This window comes from Nothobranchius furzeri, chromosome 2, assembly GCF_043380555.1.
Source record: "Nothobranchius furzeri strain GRZ-AD chromosome 2, NfurGRZ-RIMD1, whole genome shotgun sequence".
NCBI lineage: Eukaryota > Metazoa > Chordata > Actinopteri > Cyprinodontiformes > Nothobranchiidae > Nothobranchius > Nothobranchius furzeri.
The window spans coordinates 54,139,362-54,150,118 of record NC_091742.1 but is presented as its reverse complement, the minus strand read 5'-3'; the positions used below and the strand labels follow the sequence as shown (position 1 = coordinate 54,150,118).

Below are 10,757 nucleotides of genomic sequence, written 5' to 3'. Positions count from 1 at the left end.
TCCCAACACCACCTCTCGTGCTCGTACACAGGCGCGCGCGCGCATCCAGAGCTACGTCACGCGCTGGGAATGCAGCGAGGAATTGGTGTCTTCGCTAAAGGCCTTCAGATCCGTGACAAAAGTAGGTTAACGACGCTTCAACGACAGCCAAGTCTTCAGGACAACTTTCACTAAGTCGTTAACGTTTAAATGGACTCGTAAGTCGTGTTTGTGCGGCTCGGTTCGGGCGGTAGGTGGCGGTTTGCCGCATCGTTTCCTTTTTGGTCGTGATGAAAGTTAGCCCGGTGTTGTGCCGAAATAAGCTCCCCGCCGTGATTAGCACCTCTCGGATTCATGACATGCTAGCAAACATGTAAACAAGGCTGCTATTAAAGTTAATTACGGGTAGTTTTATTTCATTATGGAGTGTTTGATCACTTAAGTGCGGTGATTTGCACATGCGTGACGCACAGACAGATTTAGACCAGACAGATTCTCTGGTTTGACATATCGTTGCTGCTGCGGAGCTAAAAACGGGACAGTATCTCAGACGGATGTGAGTTTATCTGCTTTTCTGTTTCAGCCTTTTTTTCCCCCCTTTGTTATTTGTGTGTAGATGAGACCTAAGGACAGGCGACAGTAAAAGCACTGTGAAGGTAGGAATGCTGATTTTTATTTTGAAAAAACTGACCAGAAGCACAGTGGTGTTTTTTATTTTTAGTTATGTAATTTATGTTTTTATATCTTTATCAGTAGTAACTGGCACACAAACAAACATTTAACTATCATTATCTTTTATTTCGAAAATAAGTGTTTTATGTTGCCTAATTGTAAAATTAAATAATGAATGTAAATATGAGATTTGCAACAGGAAATGACGACTTATTGTGTTTATTGGGTTATTGCGTTGCACAAACATTTGATATGCTTTATTTAGAATTTAAAAGTAGGAAGTTCTTTATATTTATTGTCTTTCATCCAATTCAGGACTTGGTACTGATGATTTACTCTATGCAGACAGTTTGAACAATAAGTAGAATTTGTTATGCATGCTCCATAGGAAACATTTGGCTCCAAACCTTGAGGGGGATGAAACCATGGAGATTAATTTCCCTGGGCCAGTCTGCCTTAGATTTGACTGTGTGCTCATCCGGATTCAGACAAACGCTTTAATCGGGACCACTGCGCAGGTGGTGATCACCCTTTCCTCAGTGTGAACTCCAGTTTAACAAGTCCTGAATCTGCTGGTTTTACATGGATCACATATCTTTAATTTGAACGTTAAAACCAGTAAAAAAAACATCATGTTAAGGGTTCAAATCTCCTGTCTGAAATGTATTTATATGAAGCTACATCGACATCTGATCTGACATTATAATCCTCTTAACCACGAGGAGGGTCACACCACCCACGTCCAATCGGTGTGAGTGGGTTATTCATTTCTGCACAGGGACTGCACTTGTGTCAGATTTCACATGGCTCGTTTGGGTGTCTGCAGTCTGTCTCTGGAGTTTGTGTCTGCCATTTATTCTTGTTCTGGAAAACACGTTTCATTAAGTCATTTTCAACATTTGTAATTTAGTAATTATAACTTCTGTTTTTGGTATTGGGGGGGGAAAACAAATGTTGTTCATCAAGATTTTTTAAATCGACAGGACAGAGTCTTTACACCCACACGGGTCAAATCAATGTCCTCCAGTAAAATAGTCCACAACAAGTCTTCTGTCCACAACCCAACACATTTTACTGCTGAAAAAATGTCCTTTAGGTTTGTCTCCTTCTCTCTGTAATCTCTATTAGCATCCTCAAATTAGCTGATCTTACCTGATCAACAGGGGAAGGGTCGTCGCCTCTGCTGTGGCAAAATTGATTGGCCAACAGGTCAGACGTGCCGGCCCCATTCCCATAATTAAGGTGCAGTTTATTGTTGATTTTTGTGTTCGCAGACACAAACATTGGAGCAAAGAAAAGAATGCTGTAGCTACTGTGAGGCATGAAGGGGGTTTGGGTCACCAGGTGTCTTTAAAGAGCAAGTCACCCCCAAATAAACTTTTTTTTGCTGATAAACTAAATAAACGAGTGTCTAATCGTGCTGCAGACACGTGTCGTCAATAATTTGGCACTTCAGTGCATCTTAGTTAAAATTTAAATATTCTGCCTAAAACTGGCAGTGTTGTGCCGTTGTCAGGTAAAAACTCTGCACTGCATTTTAATTTAAATCTGCCACTGCTATTGGCTAAGAGGTATGCTATGATGTAAACTGGTACATTATGATGTCACAATGCTGTCGTGAGCCTGAGTGTGTGTGTATTTGTTAGCAGCTCCACCCTCTCGGTCTGCCAGGCAACAGCATTTGTTGCATTTTCAAACATGAAGTGGGAGTGGAGTTAGACTCTGGTAGGGGTTGACTTGCTCTTTAATCTGTGGGGTTTAATGAAATCTGGAGACCTTTAAAGCTGTGTGTCCTCTGCCATTTTTGGTCTGTTTGGGGTTGATTTTCCACTCATTCGACAATCTTTGGTGCTAGGCTGTTTTGTGTCGTTTGCATGTGGACGGTGACAGTTATACAGGGCACGCTCGGCTTTAGGTGTTCTGGATCTGCCCAGTACTAGAACGCTTGTCTCAGGTCATGGGCCCTCCAGCAATATCAGTGAAACACCGGCACCATTCTGACACGTTTTCAAGGAAAACAAGAAAGATCCAGCAGTTCCAACTAAACATTTAAGATTCCCATGTCCTGGACCACTGACCATCTACACAAACCTTTTTCCTAAAGGTACCAACAACTTTATGTTTTTAATTTCTACGACTCCTTTCATTAAGAGTGTCCGGAACGTCTCTCAGGTGGAATTCATCCCTTTGATTTCGCTGCTGTTAGGCTGTGGTGTTGACCTTTTATCCCACGTAGCGTGTTGTCACGAGCCAGGTGTCCACATGCACACACATACATATCATAGCTAAATGTTTCCTGTTTGGTTTCAGGTGTATAAACACTTCACACAATAACTATTGTGGAGACGTGGACTTGCACCTGCCTCTGTGTGTGTGTGTGTGTGTGTGTGTGTGTGTGTGTGTGTGTGTGTGTGTGTGTGTGTGTGTGTGTGTGTGTGTGTGTGTGTGTGTGTGTGTATTCTGTAGCACCGCTGTTTGTGTGTCGATGTCCGTATCAACACACAAGCACACGTTGGTGAGAATGCTGGAAACCCCCGAGCATTTGAGTCTCTCTTCCTCGTCCTCTAGAACCTCATTGTTCAACACGTGTTTGTGTGTGGTTGCCATAGAAAACAAACATCCCACAGTTTCCAGCGGTTACCTGTAACATAAATACACACAAGTACCAGCTGCATTCAAATAAGCTACTGTCTGATTTGACTGCTAACAGATGTATTCCTTCATTTGATCCCAGGAGCCTGCCATGTCCGGTCCCACCTGGCTACCACCAAGGACTCTGGACAGCCCTGAGCGAGCCGTCCCACCGATGTCCCACGCTGCTGCTGGGGCAGCCATGTACCAAGCCCCCAACAAGAAGGGCACGCCCGACTTCAGACCCAAATATCCGTACGATCAGAACGGAGGAGGGATGAGCAGCAGATACGTGTCGGCCGGATCCACAGGTGAGAAGGCCTGGGGGAGAACATCAGCTCCAGGCTTTAGATAGATTTAGTATCTCTACACACATTATACTAAATATGAGAGATGCTTAAAGGATTCGTTCCCTGGTAAAGCCTGCCGACCTCTGGGGGTCATTTCTCCAGTAAAATTATTCCAGAGGAACGTTTTCCTTTCTCAAAGATAAAGTTAACCCTGAACAGGAAGTCCCACTGAACTAATGTTCTGTTAAAGTTTGTAACCTGTAGAATGTCGGGCTGAAACGATTCCTCGAGCACCTCGAATAATTCGAGTACAAAAAAGCCTCGAGTCAAGTTCTCTGCCTCGAGGCTTCGTTTAATTCATGTTTAATTAGTTCATGGCTTTGCAATCGCCCGGGGTCATGTTTCACCCGGACCGAAATAAGTGACGCACATACACGCTGCACTGAATGCACACGCGAGTAGCGGATGTAACTTAACTTTCTCTTAAGCCGTGGCGGACAACGTGGAACCCGGTGGAGTGCGAAAAAGAAAATGTCAAAGGTGTGGGAGCAAGGCGGAAAACGTAGTCCAGTAAAATGGATGTAGCCTACCACACCACCGCATCCTCCATGCTGCAGCACCGGACCAGGAAACGTCCGCATGTAAACGTCACTTCTGCAAGCGGACTCGGAGCCTCTACAAGATCATGCATTTTAGCCTGTATTTCTATATATTCTGCAGACACTGTGTGACTTTTTCATTTGTAGCACTTTCGCCCTGTCCACACGTAGTCGGGGATCTGCCAAAACGTAGATATTTTTCTACGTTTTGGCCTGTCATCCACACAAAAACGGAGTTTTTTCACACGAAAACGGATCTTTTTAAAAACTCCGGTCAAAGTGAAGATCTGCGTTTTCTCCGTTTTGGGTGTCTGCGTGTGGACGGACAAAACCGGAGTTTTAAGGTCCGCAACGTCACTTTCCGCGACAAACAAATGCTGACATCACGTGTGCGACCTGTGTTTACACTAGCCGACAGCATGGATGCCCTCAGAGCTGCGCTCGCTTTATCAATTGTCCAAGCGCTTTTTGCTTGTTTGTTTTTGCAAGCGGAATTACTGCTCCTTGCGGAAGACCACAGACGAAGGACGAGGTTAAGAACGGGGGAAGTACTGCCGCCTACAGGTCTGGCATGTCCTTAACAACGTATTTATCCGGGTACGTGTGGACAGAGTTTGTTTTTAAACGAGGTGATGTGGATGCAAGTTTTTGGAGGGGCGGATATTCGTTTTCAAAAACACCCGGCTACGTGTGGACTAGGCCTGAGTTTCTGCTCACACCGTTCATCTGGTAGCAACACGTCAGACTTAAAATGTGCTAAAAAAAATAGCAGTTTTTACAACACGTCTGACTTTTTATTGTGTTGTTATTGATGTCTGTTGTCCCTCGGGATTGGTGCAGGAGGACACGGGTATTTATGAGCAGCGGAGGAAAACAAAATAAAGTAAATAAATGTTCTGTGATCGGTATAATTTGACAAAACCACGGAAAACATGCTTTCAACAGTCCTTGTTAGTGTGACGGAAAAAAAGTGTAGAAATTAAAACGGACGTGTGTTAATAGGGAAACAGCGAGCCATGTTTGCACATGCGCCGTGACCCGTGAGCGGTTCTGGTGCTGTTTGGGCCGCAGCCGCTCGCATTTGTTGAAGTGCTGAAAACTAATTTTGAATAAAACTTGAAGAACAACTGTCAATTGCTTTCTCATTTCAAGAGGTCTTTCATATTTAATAACATGCTATTTGATAAAATGGTTTACAAACACAAAAGGGTCATTTATTAGAGTACTCGATAATCGATAAAAGATTCGATAGAGTACTCGATTACAAAAATATTCGATAGCTGCCCTACTGGTAGAATATTCTCTACTTTCTGCTGTTAGAACTCGTTTTACTCTCAAACGTCCCCCTGGCTGCTCCACGTTGCTGCTCTGTGAGCTACGGATGAAAGAGGACAGCATTAACAGACTGTAACTGAATAAAGAACCAGCTCTGAGCTGTTATCTCACAATAACGTCACCAACAACGCCCCAGACTTGGGCACGCGTTTACAATTTTAATCGTTCTCTTTTACTACTTTTTCTTATTCTAGTGTTGCAGAAAACCTACTGCCAATCAGGATGTTCCTCTTTTTTTCTTTGATAATTATGAATGAAAATGTTTCATTATTTATTCTCTGGACAACAGGTGGTCCGGTTCATCGCTCTCCAGGTGATCACTACTACCCTCCTCCTCCTCCTCACGGCCCCACGGAGGACCGAACCTGGAGCCCTCACGTGGACGGCTACCATCTGATGGTGGGTGGACCTCCTTTAGTTTTCGCCTCTGATTTATCTTAAATCCTTTAAACTGAACCTTCGGACTCTAAACTGTCAGCACAAGAAGCGCAGACGCTCCTGCAGCACAAACTGCTTATTTATTAGTTTTCCTGAATCTGTCATGGAAACCAGACGTAAACAAAAACGGCCTTAATAGGTTCATGGCATTCAGCAATTCTTCAGTTGCACGCTGTTACTTTAGGAGCAAATTGCACATTGTTTATCTAAAATGTGATTTTATCTAGTGAACTGCAGTCATGAGGGAGAAACGGTGTAGTTGGGTTTATATTATTTATGTATTATGTCTGATGTTTGTGGATCTGAATGCCCAGAATGCCTTTGTTTGCTGCGTCTCTGGTGTCTGTTGAACTGTGTGCTGGGGTCGTGCAGGAACAAGCTGATGTTTAACACTTTCAGCAGGACTTCACACCTTAAGTGTCACGAAGGTCGCCTTTGCTTAAAAAAAATCAGAAAAAGTGAAAAATGTGCTCCAGAAATCCAGATGCTCATCATTCGACTTGTGAGGGTTACCGAGACGACAGAATGACTTCGAAAAGTCATGTGATCACTTATTTCTCCTCCTGGAGCCTTTTTATGGAAAACGCTTTGTTTGAAGTTTAGTTTTAAAATCCAACAGCAGCTTCTGAAAACACAGCCGTGGGGGTGGGGAGGTTGTTCTGCTTCTGGTCGGGTCTGATCCCGGATGCTGGTGCTGCTGTTTTGTTAGCACCGTGGTCCCGAGAAGCCGGTCAGCTACCACTCCAAGATTGACGCTGACATCGACTCCCTCACCAGCATGCTGGCTGATCTGGACAGCCACCCGCAGGACTCCAGCTCCCAGGTGAGAACAGAACCAGTTTAAATTCTGAACCCCTCCGTGATCACGCTGGTAGTGTAATGTTTTTGCCTCCTGCAGCTCTACGACAACGTGCCTTACAACAAATACATCTCAGGAGATCATTACAAACCTGCACACCAGAGCTCAGCGCCTCCTCAGGTTCGGACGGCCATCGGCTACAACTCTCAGTACCACCCGGCTCCCCCCTACCCCGGAGAGCACCAGACCCCCCAGTACTCCCACCAGCAGGACTACTACTCCTCCTCTAGCCCTAAGCCCTACCCCCAGCCTGTGCCGGCCTCCTACACCACAGCCTCCACCCCCACCGGGCCTCGCTTCAGCGTTCAGGTAAAGACGGCGCAGCCCGTCACCTACTCTCAGAGCGGCAGGCAGGCGGAGCAGGCCTACACCCCTCCCCCTCCTCGCCAACATGTGTCAAGACCCCCAGCACAGACTCAGAGCTGTCCACAGGGCTGGTACCCCCCTCATCCTGTCTCACAGGGTCAGGAGATGCTCCCAGAGGGGGGGTACAAAGGCAGCAGCATAGGGGCAGGGGCAAGAGTCAACCAGGTCCCTCTGCAGAAAAGAGGGATGGAGAAGACTCAGACTGGGTCTGTGCAGACGTCCTATCAGTCCAACAAGGTAGACACACATCTGCATCCCCACATCTGCTCGTGGGCCTCAGAAATAAGTGTTCCTTCTACCCTCCAGCAGGGGGCAGCAACGACAAGGCCTGAGGAGGAGCTGGAGCGGCTAACCAAGAAGCTGGTGTATGACATGAACCACCCCCCTGCTGAGGACTATTTTGGTAGGGACAGGACATGGATGTGAGCAGAGTGGCTCTGTAAGGCCGGAAACCATTCGTTATGTTTTGCTGTTCAGGTCGCTGCGCTCGCTGTGGCGACAACGTCGTCGGAGACGGCAGCGGCTGCATCGCCATGGAGCAGGTGTTCCACGTGGAGTGTTTCACCTGCATCACCTGCCATGCTCGTCTGCGAGGGCAACCCTTCTACGCTCTGGAGAAGAAGAGTTACTGTGAGAGCTGTTATATCGTAAGTGGAGGAACTGAAAAACAGCAGGTCTGAATCTTACACGTCCATGTTCCAGTAACAGCGGTGTCATGTTTGTCTCCAGAGCACGTTAGAGCGTTGCTCCAAGTGCTCAAAGCCCATCCTGGATCGGATCCTGCGGGCCATGGGGAAAGCCTACCACCCCCGCTGTTTCTCCTGTGTGGTCTGCAACTGCTGCCTGGACGGCGTGCCGTTCACTGTAGACGCCACGTCTCAGATACACTGCATCGATGACTTCCATCGGTACACAAGCACCAATACGCACACATTCAGCCAAAACATTACCTTTAGTCCAACACCAATAAAGTTTACTGCTTCTCCCACCTACTGGTTTAATCCGGAAATACAACTGTGGTAAAAAAAAAAAGAAAAAAAGCCGCCTGCTGTAGCTAGCACTAACTATGAGGTAATGCTAACCTGAGCTAACTGATACTAGATAAGCCAATATGTAATCAAATCTGCACTGTTGGACAAAAATAATACAAGGCCAGCTGCAACAAAGCCAGGTCACCATCAGTCTGTGATGTTGTGTCCTTTTGCTCCCTCACACTAGTATAGGCCGCACCAATGTCCACTTTGGTTTTAGCTCTTTGCTTCATCTCCAGAAACCACTCTTGCTTTTACGCCCAGGCTCTGCCATGATGCCATCAAATGAGCTACATTCTTTTTCATCTTTTTATTGATGATCAGCAAGCTGAAAAAGTTAACTGTTAGCAATGGTAGCTACTGTTAGAGTGACCAGCTAACAGCCATAAAGCAGGTAGAGAGCTCACACTAGTGCACCTAGCCAAACCCCAAAACTGTTCTAATGGGTTTCGGTGATTCTGGAACCAGAAACTTGAGTGAAGTCCGGTAATGTCTGCAACAGGGTTGTTTATGAAAGGTATAATCTTACTTTCACCTAGCAGAGGGAGAAACCGGAATCTTAATTGTTTCTTTAACTTTCATTGGTGTTGAGCGTTGATGCTTTCCCTCGACAGGAAGTACGCCCCTCGCTGTTCGGTGTGCGGCGAGGCCATCATGCCCGAACCAGGTCAGGAGGAGACGGTCAGGATTGTCGCGCTGGACCGCAGCTTCCACGTCAACTGTTACGTTTGTGAGGTGAGTCGCACTCGTGTCTAAAACAGCAGCTGTTCACGCGGAGCCCAGGTGACCGCTAACCTACGTGTCCATCAGGAATGTGGCCTCCTGCTGTCGTCTGAAGGCGAAGGTCGAGGATGTTACCCACTGGATGGTCACATCCTGTGTAAGAGCTGCAGCGCCCGCCGCATCCAGGACCTCTCCGCCAAAATCTCCACCGACTGCTGACGGAAACAACCTGAATATAAACGACCAACGTCTCTGCGGCCGTCTCCTTTTACCTTCTGAACCTTTGGAACATGATCAATAATGTTTATGATGTCAGTATTAGTACGACGGTGGCCTGGCCTGCAGGCAGCTCGGGCTCCACGCTGCACACTCCGGTACCAATCATGTCCCACCTCTAGAGCTCAGCAGATGCAGAATGAAAGCTGTATTTTTATAAAACACTATCAAAGGTACAAGAGAATACTGTGACTGTACAGAAGACACTGGTTTGCTTTGAAGATTAAAGCGTTTAGTAAAACCTCAGAGAGGAATGTAGACGGGAATATTGTGTTTCCCTCTTCAGCTCTGATTAACGTTAATCTCATCTAGATTATTAACTCACCAGATGTTTCTGTTGACAAGCAACTACTAAAGACAAACAGGGTGTGCTTGTGCCATAAAAAACAAGTATTTCTACAGTCTTTAAAGAGGTCAAAGGTCATTTACTAGGAGCTAGTTTCTACTCGTGTGGGCTGAGTTTTCTTGTGAGGTTTAGAAGAGACGGTATTTGTTTTTCTTGATTTTCCCGTCCGTTACAGATCTAAACGTCTCCGAGTGTCGTTTGGCTTCAAATGGCTCCACTGTGAACTCTGATCACACACATTTCTATTTCTCATAATTTATCTTGATTCTTTGACTTAATTCTACCTTTTTGTTTCAGTTTAAAATCCTCAAGACTCGTTTCCTGTGTGCTTGATCAGTTTCTCTTTCACCTTTAAACTGGAGCTCCTGCCAATGCTGCACAGACCAACACCACCCTGAGGTCTTTCTGCGCTGAATAAAAGTGTCATTACAGCACAAACGTGTTATTATAATGGGTGTTTAACGTGTGCACGAGATGATTAAAACGTCAAAGCTACCTTTTCTTTTCCAGAGTCGTGGCTTGATGGGAAATAACAGAACAAGATGAGTCTGCCATTTTTATTTGAACTAAATCAATATACAGATTACGGCTTGGAAAAGAGTTTACATCTGGATTAACATCTGCATGGCTGCTGCTTTGTAATGAATTACCAACGAGCTGATGTATCCTCTAAAGAGATGGATGCAGCTTCACCGGTCCTAACAGGAGGTGAAGGTTTTCCAAAAGAAGTTGCGGCAGCCCGCCTTTCGCTCCCTGTGGCTGAAGCGAATCTGCCTCCTCAGCAGCCTCTCCTGTCCTAGCTCCTCGTCCTCCAGCTGGCGGAGCATCACCGTTCCTCCAGATGCCGTCAGCTGAGACACAAGCCTCAGTAGGAGCAGATGGGTCGGAACCTGAAGGAGAACAGGGAGGTCCTCAGACTGAAAGCAGATCAGGTCATCTGTTTCTTTTCTACTTGGCTCACCTCACTGAGATCTTCTTGTAGTAGTTCTGTCAGCTGCTCTCCTTGTGGAGCACCATCAGCCTTCACCAACAGCTCAGAGGAGCATAAAACCACCAGAAGAACCTGAAAACGGAGCATCTCCACCCAAAAAACTGAAGATCTTTTGATTTTATTTACAAAATATTTTTGATAAAATTTAGAAAAAACCCAGCTATTCGGTCAGTCGTGGAACCACTCAAAGTGCGACCTCGCCAACTGATAAAAGGCTCTTC

General features: G+C 46.0%; 2 protein-coding genes across 5 annotated transcripts; one reads left to right on the top strand and one right to left on the bottom strand.

The window, feature by feature from the left end:
• Positions 1–10,040, top strand: trip6 (thyroid hormone receptor interactor 6). 4 transcript variants are annotated; one of them, XM_054747786.2, is made up of 11 exons: positions 1–121; positions 596–635; positions 3,386–3,593; positions 5,796–5,905; positions 6,654–6,767; positions 6,843–7,406; positions 7,479–7,572; positions 7,647–7,816; positions 7,899–8,077; positions 8,815–8,935; positions 9,011–10,040. In XM_054747786.2, the coding sequence occupies exons 3-11, from the start codon at positions 3,395–3,397 to the stop codon at positions 9,140–9,142; spliced, it is 1,683 nt and encodes a 560-aa protein (XP_054603761.2). In that variant the 5' UTR covers positions 1–121; positions 596–635; positions 3,386–3,394; the 3' UTR covers positions 9,143–10,040. The 4 variants fall into 4 exon arrangements, with proteins under 4 accessions (XP_054603761.2, XP_015832707.3, XP_015832710.3 ...); XM_015977221.3 differs by having other exon boundaries at positions 7,476–7,572; XM_015977222.3 differs by lacking the exon at positions 1–121 and adding an exon at positions 124–229 and having other exon boundaries at positions 7,476–7,572.
• sst5 (somatostatin 5) lies at positions 9,160–10,701 on the bottom strand. The gene is made up of 2 exons (XM_054747787.2): positions 10,507–10,701; positions 9,160–10,435 (listed from the first exon to the last, which is right to left on the bottom strand). Exons 1-2 carry the CDS (start codon positions 10,621–10,623, stop codon positions 10,244–10,246), a joined length of 309 nt encoding a protein of 102 aa, XP_054603762.1. The 5' UTR covers positions 10,624–10,701; the 3' UTR covers positions 9,160–10,243.
• Between the last annotated feature and the right edge of the window lie 56 nt (positions 10,702–10,757).